The sequence below is a fragment of the Pinus tabuliformis genome, chromosome 3_2 (genome assembly GCF_031772625.1).
Source record: "Pinus tabuliformis cultivar Carrire ecotype Pingquan chromosome 3_2, CPIR1, whole genome shotgun sequence".
Taxonomy (NCBI): Eukaryota; Viridiplantae; Streptophyta; class Pinopsida; order Pinales; family Pinaceae; genus Pinus; species Pinus tabuliformis.
Window position 1 is genome coordinate 964,177,127 of NC_142302.1, and position 20,837 is coordinate 964,197,963.

Below are 20,837 nucleotides of genomic sequence, written 5' to 3' on the forward strand. Positions count from 1 at the left end.
ATTAACATATCTATTATAAATAACATTGAAAATATATATCATCTACTCCCAAAATCTTCTAACTATCTTCTATCAACTTGAAACTAACCAATAACTCCATACATAAGCCAATTTCCCATTATTAAGAGCACAACAATATATTCTAAGTACATTTGACAATAACTTCTTACACAATACTTAAAAATTATATACATTATAATGGGTTATTTTACCTTTTTATAAAAATATTATGAAATTGACTATCATTCTAATTGGAAAGACTTTATCAACATGTTTTCTCCCCATTTTATTTCAACAATTTAAATCTCATCATGTTGTTATAGTCTATAAATATTTATTTCAATAGAAATTATAAGAAAAAATGACAATAAATAAATAACAGAAAAACATTAAGAAGCAATAACTTTCATGATTGCAAGAGGCTCTGCAAATTCAAATTACATTACTCTCTCTACAAATATAATTTTTGGATACATCCAAATTCCATGTGTTATGTAGACTCAGACATCTGAATATATTATACTTGATAGTATTTTTACAGAGGCAGATTACACATGGATATGAAAATGCACATACTAAAACATGTGGAGCCTGAAATCTCTTTACTATTACTCAAAAGACATAAACTAAAATGCACAACAAAGTAAACTATATTTCATGCTATTCTTTTCCACTCATGCTTCTCTCTATTGGATATATCTCTCTCTCTCTCTCTCTCACTCACACACACACACACATATATAGTCTTATCTTGACTATGTCAAGATCTATCAACTCTATAATGATTTCAATCTATTTTTTTAACTACTAACTTGACTGTATCAAACCATTAAGTATTAATGACTTATTTCTTCACCATATATATTTATGAAGTCAATAGTTATTCCAAAAAATAATTATATAAGAAAATTCACTTGATTAACTAATACCTTATTACCATTACAATTGAATGATACATGTGAATGTGTGATGCTTATAGAAAAATCCATGTTGATAGCTTATTAATATTTTAATTTATGGATTGATGTGAATCATGTAATATTTATAGAAAGAAAAATCATGTTATTACATTATCATTATATTATCATTCTAATTTCCAATTAATGTGTAACACATCATTTTTATTCATTTTGATTATTAAAATAAGACAATTATGAGTTGTTTTAATTAATTTCAAATTTTCAAATATTTAGACTCCGATTTTTGGATATATTTTTATTTTTGCAAATAGGTAGTTTTAAAATAACCAGATTTTTGGAATTAAGTATTTTCAAATAATTAGTTTTTGGAATTAGATATTTCCAAATAATTAATGATTAAATAGTATAATTAAGTTATTTTAAATAACTCGTTTTTATTTTTAAAAATATAATTAAGTAATTTTAAATAATTTTTGGATATTCAAGGGTTGTTGAGAAACTCATCTTTCAATTTAAAGTTATAAATATTTATTTTCCTTCTCAAATGATGGGTAAATTAAAAATATAAATATACTTGTGGGAACGACTCAACCCCTTTGGAAGGGATAGGAAAGATTTAATTCTCATCCTTGTTTGCAAATGTGCGTGTTTTAATTGCTTCCATATATGTGTTTTCAATATTAATGTAAATCTGTTTAGACTTAGAATTTGTGATATTTATATATTTATATATATATATATATATATATATATATATATATATATATATATAATTTTTAGAGATGTATTTTTTTCACTTTTATTCTTTTTAATATATGATAAATTTAAAATTAACATAGATTAATGATAGTTATTAATATAGCATGCTTTTAATCTATTTTAAACAAAGAAGAAATAGCGACACACTATTGGAATATTTTAACCATTATTTATAAAGTATGATCATATACATATATTCTAATCATTTGCTAATAATTTTATCTATTTCTGATCATGATAAACTAGGAGTAAAAATGGAGTTAAAGCTTGTTCTTAATACTACACGTGGGTCCTTGGACATGCATCTAATAATTGTGTAGAATTTTAGACCCTCGTGCAAGGTATTAAGCCATTAATCTCTTTGAAGACTTGCTTCCTCATCATCCTTTGCAACTCTCACATTGTTATCATGTATATTCCTCAATACTATGCCAAATTCAATTTTTAAAGAATTCAAGTAGAGCTTGGAGCTCTCTCAAGGTTTGAAGCGAACCTTTTGCTGAGAGCACTAAACTTAAGGGATAATGAAATGGAAAAATGAGGTGCATTTATATGAGCGTACCCTTTGTATCAGCCACACATGTTAAGATGTCAACCCATCCCATGAGCTAGCACTTGACTACAATCATTAGGCATTGTTGATAACAAATGGAGACTAGCCATCATTAATCTCGTTTGCATGCATTGGTTGTAGTGCTCACATCCTCTACATGATTATAAAATCAAGTCTAAGTATATCACCCAAAGTGCGGGAATGTATGAAGTCAAAGTTCATTTTGCGTATATTTAGTTACCAACCTTCATTATGTTGAATGTGGGTTTTCTCTACCGTGCTCTGCTTCTCCTCCTTCTTAGTCTATTTTCCTAGACTTTTCCCCTATCATTATGGTCCATATACCTTCCTCCTCCACCTAATCCCGCTAACATTATGGGTCCTTCACCTTCCTCCTCACCTTTCTCCTCTTGGAGGAAGGTTCCTCGGTCTACCATTTCATCTTGATGACACACATGACTTTGTGTGCCATGTTCAAATGAGACTTACCTTATTCAAATCATAGTTACCCAATTCACATCATAGGTCACCTCCTCATTAGACGTATATGGATAAAACATAAACAAAAATTCCAACAATTAGAAGATAAAATCCAATGGGTGAGTAGCAAAATGGATGTTCCCACTTCTCAATTATTTTCGATGTAGTATGGGCTCTTCCCTTACCTAGCCATTCGGCCTCCTCTGGTATGTGTGTCCCACTTATCTCATTTCAAAGAAGAGTATGTACAATTTTGGGAGCTTTTCTTCCAATCTATAGCTCATGAAACTTAAATGAAATAGATAGATGGTTTTCTTTTGTGCTTATAGTCTTTTTGAAGCTTAAATGAAATAGATAGATGGTTTTCTTATGTGCCTATAGTCTTTTTCATGTCCAATATAACCAAAATCTTAATTTTCAATAGGGTAAGATAAAAATCTACTCAAGCTATGAGGTTCAGACATAGAATTTTATTAATGAAATTATATAATTGTAAGTTAAATGTATGCCACAAATTAAGTCCACGATGAACATGAAGTAATTACACTTCTCCTACATCTTCATTAACACACTATTCAAATGGTTAAACCACATATCTATATATATGTATATATATATATATATATATATATATATATATATATATATATATATATATATATATATATAGATATAGATATATATAAAATTTATCCTCTTAGTAAAGTTGAAATTGCATTCAAATATCTTATATATAGCTCACATTTCAATATCTTTTTTCTATTAATATATTTCTAAATGGTACATGTCAATTCCATATGAAGAATTGAATGAATTACACATCTTACTCATTCTGAAGTAAAAAGTTATAACATCATTTTACTTAAGTTGGCCATTGAAGTATTTTATTTGGAACCAACATGGAAGTGGTTTTTGTTATTTATATTTTTGTCAAATGCTAAAGAATGAAGTGTTTTACAAAAAAAAATTGAAGAAATTTTTCCAACTCTACAAATTTAAGTTCTTTTGGTGCATATAGATCCAAAGATAAAATTTATCTATACTAATTCTTAATATTCCAAATGTTGAATTATTAAAAACGATATAATGTTACGGAGATAGATTGAATTTTGTTATTGCAATATTTTCTTTTTTATACCTTTCCTCTCATTTATATATCACTTCAACCTTGAGAAGATATACATCATAATCGACAAAAACAAATCTAACCAAAACTTCTTTAACAACTCTAACCAAAACTACCTTAACATGACAAAAGATGAAAAGACACTTATACATACATTTTTCCTACATAAATAATTTATATATGTATCTTTCATTTATAAAAAAATTGAAAACATAAATAGTTACCATAATATTTATAATTTATCACATTACAATCTTTATCTATCAATAGCTTAACCAATAAATTATTGAACACAAATAATTGTTTCCAAAAACCTACCATTAGTCTCATCTATATAGATAAATTTCTTTATGATTAAAGATTACATGCAACGAGAGACTTCACAATTTCAAGTGATTTATCTACTGACTTTCATTACACAAATTAATCACCTTTTCTGATATATTAGTATTATTTTAATTTATATATATTTTTTTTCAATATAACAAAATTTTGTTATTTTCGTAGGTCTTAATTATTTTCTAATTTAACTTATTAATAATATTTTTCAATTCATCTTGAATTTATCTTATTGATATTGCATACGATTGATTAAACGTAATGTTATACTTTATGCGTTTAACAAAGATGGGATATATAAAAGTCTTCGTTGAGAAAAAACACGCACCATAGGTACAACTTCTAAGTAGGTTAGAAACGTGCCAATTAATATACACATCAAAGCATGATAATATATACAAATCTAGAAATTGTGCAAATTCGTAACTATCCCATATGTAACGTACAAAGATTTTACTTATAAAATAGACGAATTTGAAAAATGGGGACATTTGCGACAAGGTTTCTACTACTAAATTAATTAATTTGAAATTAAAGCAAGTCAACTGCGACGACTTTGAAATTAAAGTAAGTCTTTGCTTTTTTATCTAGAATCGAACTTGTTCATCCCTGTTTGAAAACATGTTTATTCCACGCTTAATTTACAAAAGAGTACCGACGGTTGTTCTTCCTTCCTTCACCACCACCAGGCATGATCGTCCGTTAAAGCACAACGAATATTTTGTCAGATTTGCAGACTTATAAAATATTCAAGTGTAGTAAAAGGTATCTGTAAATTAAAGGTCAGCTCCACAAGTTCAGCCCGCAACTCACCAACAGCCCATCCAATAACAAAGATTAGGCGCTGACGACAAGGTTTCCATTCTATTCATGCAATGCAGAGCTACAACCAGAAGAACTACGATATCAGGCCTTTATGGGATATCAGGCCTTTATGGGGATGCTTTCATGGCAGACGTAGGGTTCTGCAACTTTTAATATCGATGGCGGTGATGATGCATGTATTTGTGGACAGTGGGAACTGTGATTTTGAAATAAAGCCCACAAGAGATCAAGCAAGTCCAGGGACATCAAGCAGAAGGGCGTTGATTGGATCTTCACCACCTGATTGCAAGTTAAAATGCGGCGGATGCACTCCCTGTGTGAACGTACTAGTTCCCATCCATCCAGGCACAGTCAATCCACAGAATTCTGAGAACTACTACCCTCAGGTTTGGAGATGTAAATGTAGAAGCAGGCTATAAAATCCATGATCTCAGTCATTCTGATGTTATGTTGTTGAGTTATTCTAGTATTGATCCATTTGGACCATCATATGAAGTTTTCTATATGGAAATCTCAATGTTCGGACAAGATATGAAGTCTTTCTAGCTAGCATTCTCAATTTTGGTAGCATGTGGTTTTACCAGTTCTATAAGAGATACATGGATTTACTAAATGTATATAAAATAATCTAAACTAAAATATTCCCTGACGAGATGAAGTTCTTCTATATACCATTCTCAAAGTTGATAGAATGTTGTTCTACCAGTTGAGATAGTTGACATACCTACTCATGGATACACTGACAAGGAACATATAATATTCTCTTTTACAACTACACGTATAAGGAACATATAACTCTCAATGTCGCAAATACAAACCGGAAAGAACTGTTCACTGATTCACATACTTGGTCGGCTGGTCCGCAGGGATGAGCCTCAGCACAAATGTAAATATGGAGAAAAGGTGATCCTCTTTGTTGGAATGTACTTTCAACTGCCGTACAGCAGAAAACCACCATGGGAGTTCCCCGCACCGCTTTCATGCAACAGTGGTATTTCCCGGGGAGGCAGCGATCACAATCAATGGCTGACACGTGGCCAGTTCCAAAACCACCATCCCCCGGCGCATAAACTTCGGATGAAAGGGACCTCCAGGGAAATAGCGTTAGTGGTGCCATTGACATCCACAGTTATGGTTGTGGGCACATGCTTTTTGATTATCAGGAGGACCTTCCGTGCCATACGTTAAAACAAATAAATATTGCCATGTGATGTAATAAATGAATTTATTACAATTGGTAAACATAGGTAAAGATATTTTTAATTTTATTGTTTTTCATTTTAACGGGTGTAGTTTTGTTTTATGTTGCCAGTTGACTATGTAAGTTTTTTGTTGTTGTTCTGGAGAATGTAATGAAAAGGGAAAAACTTGTTGCAGCACGCATCAGCGCATATGTGAAGAATTTTTATACAGCAGTGTAAATATATACAACAGAGTTTTGTTTTGTAATGCAGTAACGTGAATGAAAAATTTGCAGCTGAGACAAAGTATTTTTCAGGAGAAGACAGAGTAATTTTTTTTGTGGAATTGAAGCGTTCTCTCGTTGTAATCCCTCTAAAAGAGGAAGATCCCTTTTGTAACAGCAGTTGTTTTATTAACGAATACCAAGTTTTTCTTGTGTGTTGAAAACTCTATTCTTCAGCAAAAATAATTTTAGCTTCCCTATGTTAAGATCCTGTGTTAAAAAACAGAGCATTTTTCCTCTGTTTATTTGTTTGGAATTACCAGAAATTCCCAACATGGTATCAGAGCTTGTCTAAGCTCTTTGAAGGTGTCAAAGAAGCTAAAGGAAGGATTTCTTGCTGCAACAGCTTCTCCAGCAGAATGAAGACTCAGTCAAGAAAGAATCCAAGGTATTTCTCAAGTTAGTTTTTGTGTTACTATTGAGGACAATCACTTATTTTAAATACACAGTCAAGTATTTTGAAGCATAGTTAAGAGTGCAAGAATGGCTGGAGCCAGCACTAGCATGGGTATCTGTAATACTCAGCTCCCACAATTTAATGAGAAAAACTATGACTATTGGACAACAACTATGAGAGCTTTTCTTGCTTCTCAAGACTTATGAGAATTTGTTGAGGATGGTTTTGAAGAACCAGCGGATGAAAATGAGTTTAATAATTTAACTCACGCAGAGAAAGATCTGTTGAAGAGCAATAAGAAGAAGGATTCTAAAGCCCTCTACTTTTTGTATCAAGCGGTGCATGAGAGTGTGTTTCTAAGGATAGCAGTAGCCAAGAGATCCAAAGAAGCATGAGAAACTTTCAAGATAGCGTATCAAGGCATGGAGAAAGTGAAGACAGCAAAACTAGAGTTGCTGAGGAGAGATTTTGAGAATCTTTGCATGAAGGAGTCAGATAATATTGACTCATTCTTCACACATGTGATTGGTCTGGTCACACAGATAAGGTCTCATGGAGAGATTCTTGAAGAAAAGAGGATTGTGAAGAAACTATTGAGGATCCTACCCTCAAGGTTCGATGTAATTGTCACCACCATAGAAGAGACAAAGGATCTCACAAACTTCTCAGTTGATGAACTACATGCATCAGTGATAACACATAAGCAGAGATTGAGTAGAAGTGAAAACTCATCTTTAGAGCATGCCTTTAAGACCCAGATGTTTTTTGGAAGAGGAAGAGGTCAAGGCAGAGGAAACAAGAAAGGAAGAAGCAGCAATGCAACTCAGAACCAAGGCCAAGGCAGCAGCCAACAAAGTAGACAACATCATGCTCAAGGAAAAAGGTATGATAAATCCAATGTCCAATGTCATTATTGTAAAAAATATGGGCATTATGCATATGAATGTAGGAAGAAGCAGCATGATATGTGTAATAGAACTAGTGCAAATTTCACTAGAGAAAATATCAGCCAATATAATTTATTTTAGCCTGTAATATGGCTAAAGAAAAGAGTGAAGATGTATGGTTTCTAGACTTCGGTTGCAGTAATTATATGATAGGAAACATAGTGTTGTTTTCTATGTTAGATCAGAGTGTGAAGTCACAAGTCACACTAGGGATTGATAATAAAGTTTCTGTTATGGGAAAAGGAGAAGTAAATGTCTTAACAAGGAAAGGTGAAAATAAAACCATAGCAGATGTTTATTATATTCCTGAAACGAAATGTAACCTCTTAAGTATTGGACAGCTTGTTCAAAAGGGGTACAATGTCTTCTTTGTGAATGATGTATGCACCATCATGAATAAAACACCCAGCAAACAATGTATTGTTGAAGTGAATATGACAAAGAACATGATGCCCCCTCTCAGAATGAAAGCAGATTCAAAAAATGGAGAAGAAATAACAGCAATGACATAAGAGGCTTTCCAAAGCGAAGCAAAAGATGAAAATTGGTTGTGGCACTTAAGATTTGGTCATCTCAACTTTGGAGGTCTAAACTTGTTGAATAAAAAGGAATGGTAAGAGGATTACCATTGATAGAGAAACTAGACAGCCTTTGTGAAGGTTGTATCTTGGGGAAACAACACAGAGAAAGTTTTCCATCTGAGAAAAGCATAAGGGCAAAAGCACCCTTAGAGATTGTCCACTCAGATTTATGTGGACCGATGCAAACTCCATCACTTGTAGGCAGCGACTATATTCTAACATTTATCGATGATTTTACTAGAAAAGTTGGGTTTATTTCCTAAAGAACAAAAGTGAAGTGTTTGAAAGATTTTGCAATTTCAAAGCACTTGTAGAAAACCAAAGTGGGCTGCATATCAAAGTTCTAAGAACTGATAGAGGAGGTGAGTATATCTCCAAAGAATTTCTATGGTTTTGTAGAGAAAATGGAATTCATAAGCAGTTTACCACTAGGTATACTCCGCAGCAAAATGGTGTTGTCGAAAGGAAGAATAGGACAATCATGGATATGGCGAGCAGTATGTTAAAGGAAAAGCATTTGCCAAATGATTATTAGTCTGAAGCTGTACACTGTGCAGCATACATTTTAAATAGATGCCCTACAAAAGCTATCATGAACAGAGTGCCGGAAGAAGCATGGAGTGGGACAAAGCAAGGAGTCACCCACATGAAAGTTTTTGGATGTGTGGCTTATGCACACATTCCAGATCAACTAAGGAATAAGTTGGACAACAAATGGGAGAAATGTATTTTCATTGGATACAGTGAGGAATCTAAAGCTTATAGGTTGTATAACCCATCCACCAAGAAGCTTATCGTGAGTAGAGATGTTCAGTTCATTGAGGAGGAAGCTTGGGATGGAAGCATAGAGAAAACAATGAATGCTAAAAACTCCTTGTCACATGATGAAGATGATGAGGAGATGGCTCAAATACATCCCCAAACAGCAGCACGAACACAAGGGCAGCAAGAGACACCCTTGAGGAAAAATGAAAGTGCTTCTCCAAGCACATCACAAGGAGGAAATTCAAGTGCTTCTTCAAGCACTTGTACACCAAATGAAAGAGGTAAGAAGTTAAAAAATTTAAGTGATATTTATGAACAAGAGGTAGCAAATGAAAGTATGAACTCTTTGTTTGCTTTATATTGTCATGTTGATGACCCTGTTCATTTCGAAGAAGCAATTAAAGATAGGAAATGGATAGAAGCTACGGATGAGGAGATCAATGCCATAGAAAGAAACAAGACATGGGATTTAGTTGAACTACCAAAAGGAAAAGAAGTCATTGGAGTTAAATGAGTTTACAAGACCAAGAGTAATGCTGTAGGCAAAATAGAAAGACACAAGGAAAGACTGGTTGTCAAAGGATATAAGCAGCAGTATGGGAGAGACTATGAGGAAACTTTCACACCAGTGGCTAGAATAGAAACCGTGAGAGCAGTGCTATCCATAGCAGCACAAAACAAGTGGAATGTTTACCAAATGGACGTAAAGTCAGCATTCCTAAATGGAGTGTTAATGGAAGAGGTTTACATTGAACAACCTCTAGGCTATGAAAAGAAAGACCAAGAGCACAAAGTGTGCAAATTGAGGAAAGCTCTTTATGGGCTGAAGCAAGCACCAAGAGCGTGGTACAGTAGGATATATTCCTCTATACTGGAAAATGGATTTGAAAAGTGTGAGGGAGAACCCACCCTCTACATCAAAGAAAATGATGGTAAATTACTAATTATTGTGTTATATGTTGATGATGTTATTTTCATAGATAATGATGATTACCTTATTGTAAATTTCAAAACAGTCATAAAAGAAGAACTTGAAATGACTGACATGGGTTTGCTGAGATACTCCTTAGGAATAGAAGTAGACCAAAATAGAAATGGGATTTTTATCTCACAAGCGAAATATATTAATGAGGTGTTCCCTGCACCGCTTTCACGGAACAGTGGTATTTCCTGGGGAGGCAGCGATCACAATCAATGGCTGACACGTGGCCACAACAACTGTTCCAAAACCACCATCCCCCAGCGCATAAACTTTGGATGAAAGGGACCTCCGGGGAAATAGCGTTAGCCATCCGATTGACATCTACGGTTATGGTTGTGGGCACATGTTTTTTGGTTATCAGGAGGACCTTCCGTGCGATACGGTTAAAACAAATAAATATTGCCATGTGATGTAATAAATGAATTTATTACAGTTGGTAAACGTAGGTAAAGATATTTTTAATTTTATTGTTTTTTATTTTCATGGGTGTAGTTTTGTTTTATGTTGCCCGTTGACTATGTAATGTTTTTTGTTGTTGTTCTGGAGAATGTAATGAAAAGGGAAAAACTCGCTGCAGCGAATGTAAGAAGAATTTTTACAGCAGGTTGAATGTAATGTTTTGTTGTTCATTGCATATGTAATGTAAGGGAAGCACGCAGCAGCGCACATGTGAAGAATTTTTACACAGCAATGTAAATATATACAGCAGAGTTTTGTTTTGTAATGCAGCAGTGTGAATGAAAAATTTGCAGCTGAGACAGAGTATTTTTCAGGAGAAGACAGAGTAATTTTTTTTGTGGAACTGAAGCGTTGTAATCCCTTTGAGAGAGGAAGATCCATTTTGTAACAGCAGTTATTTTATTAATGAATACCAAGTTTTTTTTGTGTGTTGAAAACTCTGTTCCTCAGCAAAAATAATTTTAGCTTCTCTGTGTTAAGATCCTGCGTTAAAAAACAAAGCATTTTTCCTCTGATTATTTGTTTGGAATTACCAAAAATTCCGGACACTCTTGCTATTACTAATATGAAGTGAATTCATATTGATGACGACATTATAACATGTATTAATGCCATGTATAATTTTGAAACAATTGTCTCAGATTGTGGAAGAGGTCTTTGCTCGATAGTTTATATTGTTGTTCAGACACTCGCGCTTCCCACTAACTACTACTGTTGGAAGATATGGTTTGCCCTGCTCTCTTTCTATTGTTCCGTTATGCGGAGTAATCCCAGCAAACCATTAGACATCCTAGAAAAGGAACACTAGTATCAATCAGTCATATATGGCATATGACCCAGTGAATGACTATATTCATGTTCAAGTAAATCCGAGGTATCCCTACCTCTCCATCCATCAGTACTATCCCTATGAGAAATCATCGGCCAAGGTTTTCAAATTTACCAAATTTCCCTACTCATATTCCAAATAAATTCATCTAATTCCTATGGGGCGCCGAGATAACTCGACTAGTATTTCCTAAATAATTCATTTTCCCATGAATTACAGTTGGTATCGCATATCAACCATTGGTGTTCACTTATGGAATTGCTAACTAGCTATTTAGAATGGATTGAGTTCTAGTGAAATTTTAGGAATATTGTAAAATTTGATTGTATTTATTAATTCAGAATAAGTCAAATAATTGATCTCTAAAAGAAATGAGAATACAATCTATTAATCAAAGGATAGGTCGAGATCAATCTATTAGTCAAACGATAGGTCCAATAATTGATCTCGAGAAGAAGCTAGAATACAATAATTGACCTTTCTCCTAACCATTTGAGATATTTAGAAAATCTGGGAGCATGGTTCTGGGTTTTTGGCTTTACACCACTAAAGGTCTGAATTCCAGTTGTTTGCAGGGTTACACGCTAGGATGGTTTCAAACTCTTAAAACCATTGAATCTGACTGGCTACCTTCTTTTCAAATTCTAATTCTGTTTCTACCTCTCCCAGAGTTTGAACCTAGGTTGTTGGATTTATACCATTGGGGATTTGAACTCCAGTAGTTTACATCGTTATATTCTAACAAAGCCACAATATATATTTTGAATCTAGGCTATTGGATTTATACCATTGGGGATTTGAACTCCAGTACTTTACATCGTTATATTTTAACAAAGCCACAATATAGAGGGTCACAATATAGAGGGTTACGGTTAGATTCATTTTTTTCTAATATCATAAACGGTCAGGGTTTTATATTATTTAGGATTTGAATCTGGGATTTTGGTCCTTCATTATGGAAGGATTGAACTTAGGTTGTTCGTATAGCTGCACACTGTCCCAACCACTATATAGGGTACTTTAAATTACTTATATTTATTTGTTTAAACTTAGACACTTGGTCTTCAAAGAAGATTTCACACTGCTTATTTATATAATTGCACTTTCCAATCACGCTATGGATTAGTTTAAATATATATATTAGGCTAAAACACTATGGATTAGTTTAAATATATATTAGGCTAAAACGCTCCCCGAAGCCTCCGCACCAGCTAGAGGTTAAATTTTGGTATTAAGGTCATTAAACTTTATCCTAAGCCATAGAAGGACCTTACACACCTCCCCATTCGAACTATACAATTTTTTTATGTAATAACAACTTTACAGAACGAGTAGATATGGATTTCAAATAAAATTTATTATATCTATTTAAAACGTTTTTCTCCAAAAATCTCTTGTACAAGATATATCAGTGAATGGTGAGTTGCTACTGATAGCATCAGTGAAGGATAAATTGCTAGAGATTACAATGCTTTATCTAGATTCATGATGCTTCATTGACTACGGATTTACAATTTATCTTTAATGACATACTTTTTTGAGGAATGAAAATCATATAGTGTAGCTTCAAAGATTGATTAGGTCAAAATGGAAGTTAATAGTTGCTTACCAAATGCTCAAATGCCTTTATGTTTTTCTTTCTAACTATTTTTGAATTTTTATTGAATTTAATGGTTATGGAAGTCAGAATTGAAATTATTTGATTATGTAATTAATCTTTATTTTATTAAATTAATAAAAAAATATTCGTAAATATTCAGGAAAGAGCATTTGAGTAGAGATTTAGAGCCAAAATATTGTTAGTGATTATGTCTACAAAGTGAACCCTCCCAAAATGTCTCCTAAAAATACCAAGGAGAAAAATTTGATAAATAAATTAGTATAATGGGAGAGAAAGGTTATACTAAAGACTTAGTTAGAGAGAAATGTTAAGTTGGGTTAAAAGAATAATAAAGCAATAGGGGGTAGAAATGAGTGATTTAAAGATTTTTTTTTTAAAATTAAATAAATAGCCTAGTAACTAATGTAAGCAGACACTTAAAAAAAATGTTGCTAAGGAAAAATATCTTGGTAAGATCTATAAGAAAACCACTCACAAACACAAGAAGTTTTTTCATTCTTTAAGGTAAAAAGGCCTCAGCTTGGAATTCATTAGTGGAAAAAATTCATGGTTGAGTGAAACACTTTATGTTCCTTAATAATCCCATAAGAGTCTAGTCACGGGTTAGATGTGCGTTATGTTGCTTCTACATGTTAATTTGTATAATAGCTTAATGCTTTTATAGTGATGAATTAGACTAAATATTCAATGAAAGAGTGAATTATATAAAGCTATGCATGCTTAGGTAACGAATTTTTTGTAATTTGGGTAAACTGTCTTATCTAAGAGTAGATAAGTTAAAGAATCCTCTTTTTCATACCCTTAATAGTATTATAAACTAGAAATTAAACGATGCAAAAGATGGAATGGTAAGAATTGAATGATGTATTTATCTTAAATGACATATAGGTAATATAATTACTCATAAGTATAAACTGATAGTGTTTGCTTGAGTATTGTGAGAGATCATTTAGTATTTCCTAGAGAGAAAGTTAGTTATATATATATATATATATATATAATATGTAGAATTCATATATTTATAATAAGGATTATATATCTGATATAGATTAGTTTGAATATCGAGGGAGATTCCTAGTAACCAAATGAAGGTGTTTAACAAAATTTATCAATTAAATACAAATCTCATAAAAAACCTATGAGTAACATTTTTGATAAAGAAAGATGTAATTTCTTAGGTATTCTTGTAAATTAAATAAATTATCTATTCTATTTGTGAGGATAGAAAAGTGGAATTTGGATTAAAATAACTGTATATTTTTTATAAGAAAAGATATAATTTCTCAAATATTCTTGTAAGTTAAATGAATTATCTATTCTATTTGTGAAGATAGAAAAATGGGTTTTGTATTAGAATAATTGTAGAAATATACTTATATATATTAAAGACCTGTATCATTCAAAATTTCTTATAAAGGATTCGAATAATCAAATCCTAACCAAACCATTGCTATGTTATAAAAAAAGAGGTTAATCAATTTGAACATACAAAAGCAGTATATAATAGTTCAGAGTCTGGACATTCCATATTAATATAAAGAGGATGGTAAACCAAGCAGGTTTCTAATTTATAGGGACATAAACAATTACAAAAATATTGTAACGTGGAATTAAAGCGAGAGGAAATATCTAACTCTAGTTATGGGAAAAGGGGAAAAAATAAATCACCAGCATTAAAACATAAATTCCAAGTTTGTTACAAATATAGATTTATACAAAATTTGAAATGAAAAATACCATGACTAAATCAAACAAAACAACATACTAGCACAACCACATTTACCAATGTGGGTGATATAGGGCGATAGCATATATGAAGATATATACAACCATATTTTCTAATGTAGTTGATATAAGCTGATAGGTTATATCAACCACATTAATAATTATTATGTGTATTTTTTTAAACTAACTATATAAATAATAGCAATCATATTCTTATATATTTATATATTTATGATTATTGTATTAATATTATAATAATAATATTAACTCATAATAATATTAATAATATTAATTAATAATAATAATAAGTCATAATAATATATTATTATTATTATTACTATTATTATGTTAACTCATAATGATATTAGCAATATTAATTAACAATAATAATCTTCAAAACAATAATTATTTTTAGTAAATATGGTTGATATACCCATAAAGCTTCATTTCTATTAATAACGTAAACCATTAATAATAATAATAATAATAATAATAATACTAATAATAATAATAATAACAACAACAACAACAACAAAAAAAACATTTTTTATAAAATGTAAATAAATAATTATTTATTTTATTAAAATATATATTTAATATTGTGTTTGGAAAAAATATAATTTATTTTATTTTATTTTAATTTATTTTACAAGTCATAATAATAATAATAATAATTTAGTCATCAAAATTAATAAATAATAGTTAAATAGTTCATTATTGTTAAACAATAACAATATTTTCTTAATTAAATATTTTCAATCCCACTTCTTCACCCATGTGAGGATGAGCATCACCCTATGCAGTGAGTGCTAAGTGAACAAGGATATAAGGAGTGCTAACTGAACTATTCAAAAATCATGAGAAATGAGTCATTTAAAACATAAATTCCAAATTTATTACAAATATAGATAATATACAAAATTTAAAATGAAAAATACCATAATTAAATCAAACAAAACAATATAATATTATATATATATATATATATATATATATATTGGAAAATAGCCTGAATGAAAAATACCGAGTCTATAGTTCGTTAAGGCTCATGGCTTTTGTATACAAATCGTAACCCTAGTAGGGTTAGAAATTTAACAAGAAAGCCTGACTTGGCTTATCATGAAGAAAACCATTCATAGATGCACACCAAGTTAAATTGAGGGAGATTTTGAATGAATTGAAAAAAGTCTGACCTGTAGGACAAAGAATTGGAAGTCAATTCGACGACTAAGGTGAACTTCGTTGGTACGAATTAAATAAGCGTCTTTCCTTCCGTAGGCCATACCTATAACCATTGGTAACCGACAGAGAATTAGTATTATTAAGAATGAGGTCGAGAGTCATAAAGATAACCATATAAAACAAAAATATGTAGAATAAAATCATAGCTAAAAATGAGCCCCAGAATGTCCACCTTCATCGAACTATGGAAGCCACGGTAATGCCATCATTATTATATTATTTGAAAAGTAATAATTGAGTATAAAACAATTACAATGAAGATTATAGAGAATCAAAATGCTAAAAGGACGATTTATTTGCCGTGACCATTAGTAGTCATTGCTGAAATAGACACCAAGTTTCTCTATTAACTAGTAGAACATAATGAGAAAACCCTAATTCCATACGTTAATTATAAAAACGAGAACATTCTCTTCGGAAAATCCATAGCACATATTACAAAGAGAAATAGAAAGTACCTTACTCAAATGTCCATTAGAGCCAAATCATCATAAATTATGAATTTCCAACACTAGTTGAGCCCTACGAACCAGGACAAAGGTTTAATGGGCTAAACCCAAAACAAAAAAACACCAAATTGTATAAAACAAGGAAGTTGGGAGATGAAATAGAAGTTACCGTTCGAGGAGATATTTTCATATAAATTAGATTATTACATTTTTTGGTCATCTATCTCAATTATTTGAAAGTGGAAAAAGTGGAGTTAAAGCTCAGGGGCATTTTTATTTGTAGGATTAATTTTGGTAAATTGGAGTCTAAAATTTTTGGGAGTATTTTGAGGTATCAAATGAAATCTTTTGGGGGTAGAATTTTGTTGCTTTAGCCCCATACATTTTATTTTCTATTCCACACATAGAACATTTCCAACCTTGCAAGAATAATGCCAATTGGAGTTTATATGTGAAAGTTATACCACTTAGAAGTTGACCTTCCTGTCTTCACCACCATAGTTCAAGTGGATGCCACCTCAGACCCTATTATTCATGAAATGAGGCTATCTCTAGAAGATTCTATATTGTAACTATGGTTAAAAATTGAGGGAGTCAAACCTAACCACTAATAGGCTACGAGGTTGTGTTATAACCAGCTACTAGGAGGAAAAGGCTTTCCACTCTTTGAGTGCATTTGTTCCATAACTGAGAAAAAATAGCCAAGAGGGATAGGAGATAGAGAAAGTAAAGAGGATTTGTGCCATGTAGTAACCTATGGGCTAGAGAATATACTTCCTTGTTCTTGTAGGCATATTTCCATTCAGAGAAAGAGAGTAGAGCCACCTCACCTTGGAATTGGGTTTTTCTTGAGAAAAGATTTCCCAAATCATATACTATGTTAAATGTGTGAGATTTTATTTATTTGTTCTTTATTTTCTACATAATTTTAAATTTACATAGATGCACTATTAATAGTAATTCTATGTATCCAAAAATCTAAAAAAATTATAATAATGTAGAATTTCATATTTAGAATATCAACAGAAATTTACAGATCCATGAATTTGAAACTCCACAAATCCAAATTTATGTAGTGCTTACAATGTTACGAAAAAAAAACCTATTAAATTTTCTGCAAGTAAAATAAAAACACTAGTGAAAATAATAATAATAATAATAATAATAATAATAATAATAATAATAACAACAACAACAACAACAACAACAACAACAACAACAACAACGACATGAAATAACAAGCACTGTACAGTGAGTTCCTTAGGATTTCAAGGATACCGATAATGAATTAATGGAGATTATAGCTTTGTACAGTAAAGGAAGGAATAAAACATTCAAAATGTACAATTTTCTTTAGTAAGTGCAGTGCCCATTTAATTTAATTTATTTATTTTTTGGAAATTAGGTATGTTACATTGCTTCAGTAAAATTATACAACCGTGTGGATAATTGTGATTTCCATTTTAATGTAATTTAATATGCGTTAATGATAGTTATGTCAATAAAATAACATGGGTGGTTGAGGATAATAGTCTTTAAACTCATGACAATAAAGCCAAATTTTCATTTTAAGGTCACTGCAATAGGTGTTATTGATTTTTTGAGCCAAGAAAAAAAGCTTAGATTAAATATTTATTTAAATGTTCTACATAATTACTTCATACTAAATTTATAAAATTTAAATTTACATACTCATTTTATTCCATAGTTCAATCCTGTCAAATTACAAACCCTGAATTTGAATGAGAAAAATCGTAACTATTTCATCAAATGTAAATTCAATTCGCAATATGCTTTCATATTAAAGTGAATTTGTAAAACGGTTACAGATTTATATTTTTTTCATATACTTTATGAATCATTTTCAATGAACTTTTACCTAAAATGCCAAAAAAATCCAAATATAAGTTTGCTCTCTTTATTTGTTACTATGTTAGTTTATTAATTGGTATATGATACCATGTGGCTTCTTGAGGTTATATTTAGTGAAAAAGTGATTCTTACGGCCCAGTCTATTCCTTCATATTTTTCGTTTGGAGATGGTATTTAAAAAATAAATTATAGTTAAATGTTTTTCTATTTGTAAATTTCGAAATTTATAATTAGTACAATCACATTTAATAATTTGGTTGATATATATCAATGACTGCCATTTTTATATGTTGATTGGCATATAAAAAGTGTAAAATTCTATTGATTAGTATATATAAACTATATTAGTAAATATGATTTTACTAGTTAAAGTCAATATGCAGGGTTGATTCATTGACCATGGTTGATAAGGCGCGTTGACATTGATAAAGTTTAATGAAGTTTCCCATGGTTAAGGTTACATTTATGTTAATCCTAATATTACATTAATGTTACAAAAACGGTTACATTAACGGTTGAGATGGTTGATGTAGCTGACCATGGTTGAACGAGGTTGACCATTATTGACCATACTCAACCATAGATATCTCTAATGACCATTATATTTGACCATATTTAACAATAGAGACCTTCGTTGACCATGCTTGACAAATCTAACCATATTTGACCGTGGTTGGTCATTATGAGTCGGTAGTGCATGGAATGTTCTAGGTTGACTATGGTTGATGAAGTATGGCCATTGTTCATCATGTTTGATGATGGTTGATCATGGCTGACAATCATCGATCACATATCCCCATTTCATGGTTAATCACAATTTATCATGGTTTGAATGTAAAGGTATTTATTAACAATTATACTTGACCATATTCAACCATAGAGAAAAGGTTAACCATCTTTCACCATTCTAGTGGTAGGGATCTTGATTGACCATTATGGTCAATTATGGTTGATCATGGTTGATTAGGAGCGACTAAGGATGACCATGGATGACCATGATTTGCCATATTCAATCATTGTCCACCATGGTTGATCATGGTTGACCAAATTAAACAATATATACTTTGATCATGGTTGACCATGGTTAACCTTGATCATGATTAACAATGGTTCACCTTGATCATGGTTGAACATATTTAGCCATAGAAACCTTGATCATGGTTGAACATATTCAATAATAAAAACCTTGATCATGCTCAAACATATTCAAAAATAGAAATCTTGATCATGGTTGACCATAGTTGGCGATATTCAACCATGGTTGATCATGGTTGACCATGGTTAAGCTTATTCAACCATGGTTGGTCACGGTTGGACATGGCTGATCATGGTTGACATTGGTTGATCATTATTGACCATGGCTAGTCATGGTTGACAATGTTTGATTATAGTTTACCATAGAGACATTTATTGACCATTATGCTTGACTGTATTCAACCATAGAGATCTTGCTTGACCATGTTTGACCAATATAACCATAGATATCTTTATTAAGCATTATCGTTGATGATTTCCGATCATGATCGACAAATGATGACCATGGTTGATCATGGTTGACCATGGTTAACCACAGTTGATCATGGTTAACCATAGAGACATTGATTAACCATTATTCTTGACCATATTCAATGATAGGGACCAAAGTTGACCATGTTCGACCATTCTAACCGTAGACATCTTGATTGACCATTATGGTTTATCATGTTGACTGTGGTTGACCAAGGATGACCTAAGTTGACTAATGTTAACATTTTTTTAATTTGGTCAACAATAGTTGACTACAATTGAATATGGTTGAGTTACATTCACTAAAGACAACTATGAGTGAATAATGTCAACTATTACTAAATATGGTAAACATAGGGTTGACTAGGTTTGATCATGATCAACTATTTAAGCATTGACTATAAAGGATGACTTTGTTCTACTATATCTCACTAATGTGGTTAACTATGTTTAATTATTAATATTAATTAATAATATTAATGGGCGATTATGTTTGACTGAATTTGAAAAGGGTTGAGTGTTAAACATAGTGAAACGTAGTCCAACATTGTCAAGCACATTAGTAAATGTGCTTGACTAATTTTCTAATGTTGCATTGCGATAATGTTTGTCACATTGCAATGTTGCATATATGTATGTACCATTCCAACATCGCAAAATGTTTTATTATTGAAATCAACTAGTAATATTAATAAGTAATTATGTTTGACCAAAGTTTAAGAGTTTTGATTATCAAACATAGTCAAACATAGTTGAATATAGTCAACCACATTATTACATGTAGCTACAACATTTTATAATGTCACATTGCTTCATTAGATAAACTACAATGTAATGTAATATTGCGACAATGTTTGTCAAAGTTTGTTATTGGAAAGATTGTTGTATCATTCTGATGTGTTGAAGGCCCAAAAATATTTACCTCAACATTGGGGAAAACCACTGAGTTGGGAACTGAGGGAAGCTCCTTTTGCATTTGGAATAGTGGCTCCAAC

General features: G+C 31.4%; 1 protein-coding gene across 1 annotated transcript; it reads left to right on the plus strand.

The window, feature by feature from the left end:
- Positions 1-5,052: 5,052 nt before the first annotated feature.
- LOC149183834 (EPIDERMAL PATTERNING FACTOR-like protein 4) lies at positions 5,053-5,421 on the plus strand. The gene has a single exon (XM_089415105.1). The coding sequence runs from the start codon at positions 5,053-5,055 to the stop codon at positions 5,419-5,421; it is 369 nt and encodes a 122-aa protein (XP_089271231.1).
- Positions 5,422-20,837: the final 15,416 nt, after the last annotated feature.

Excerpts from the sequence above, each read along its gene's own strand:
- LOC149183834 (XM_089415105.1), top strand. The coding sequence starts at position 5,053 with ATGCAGAGCTACAACCAGAAGAACTACGATATCAGGCCTTTATGGGAT.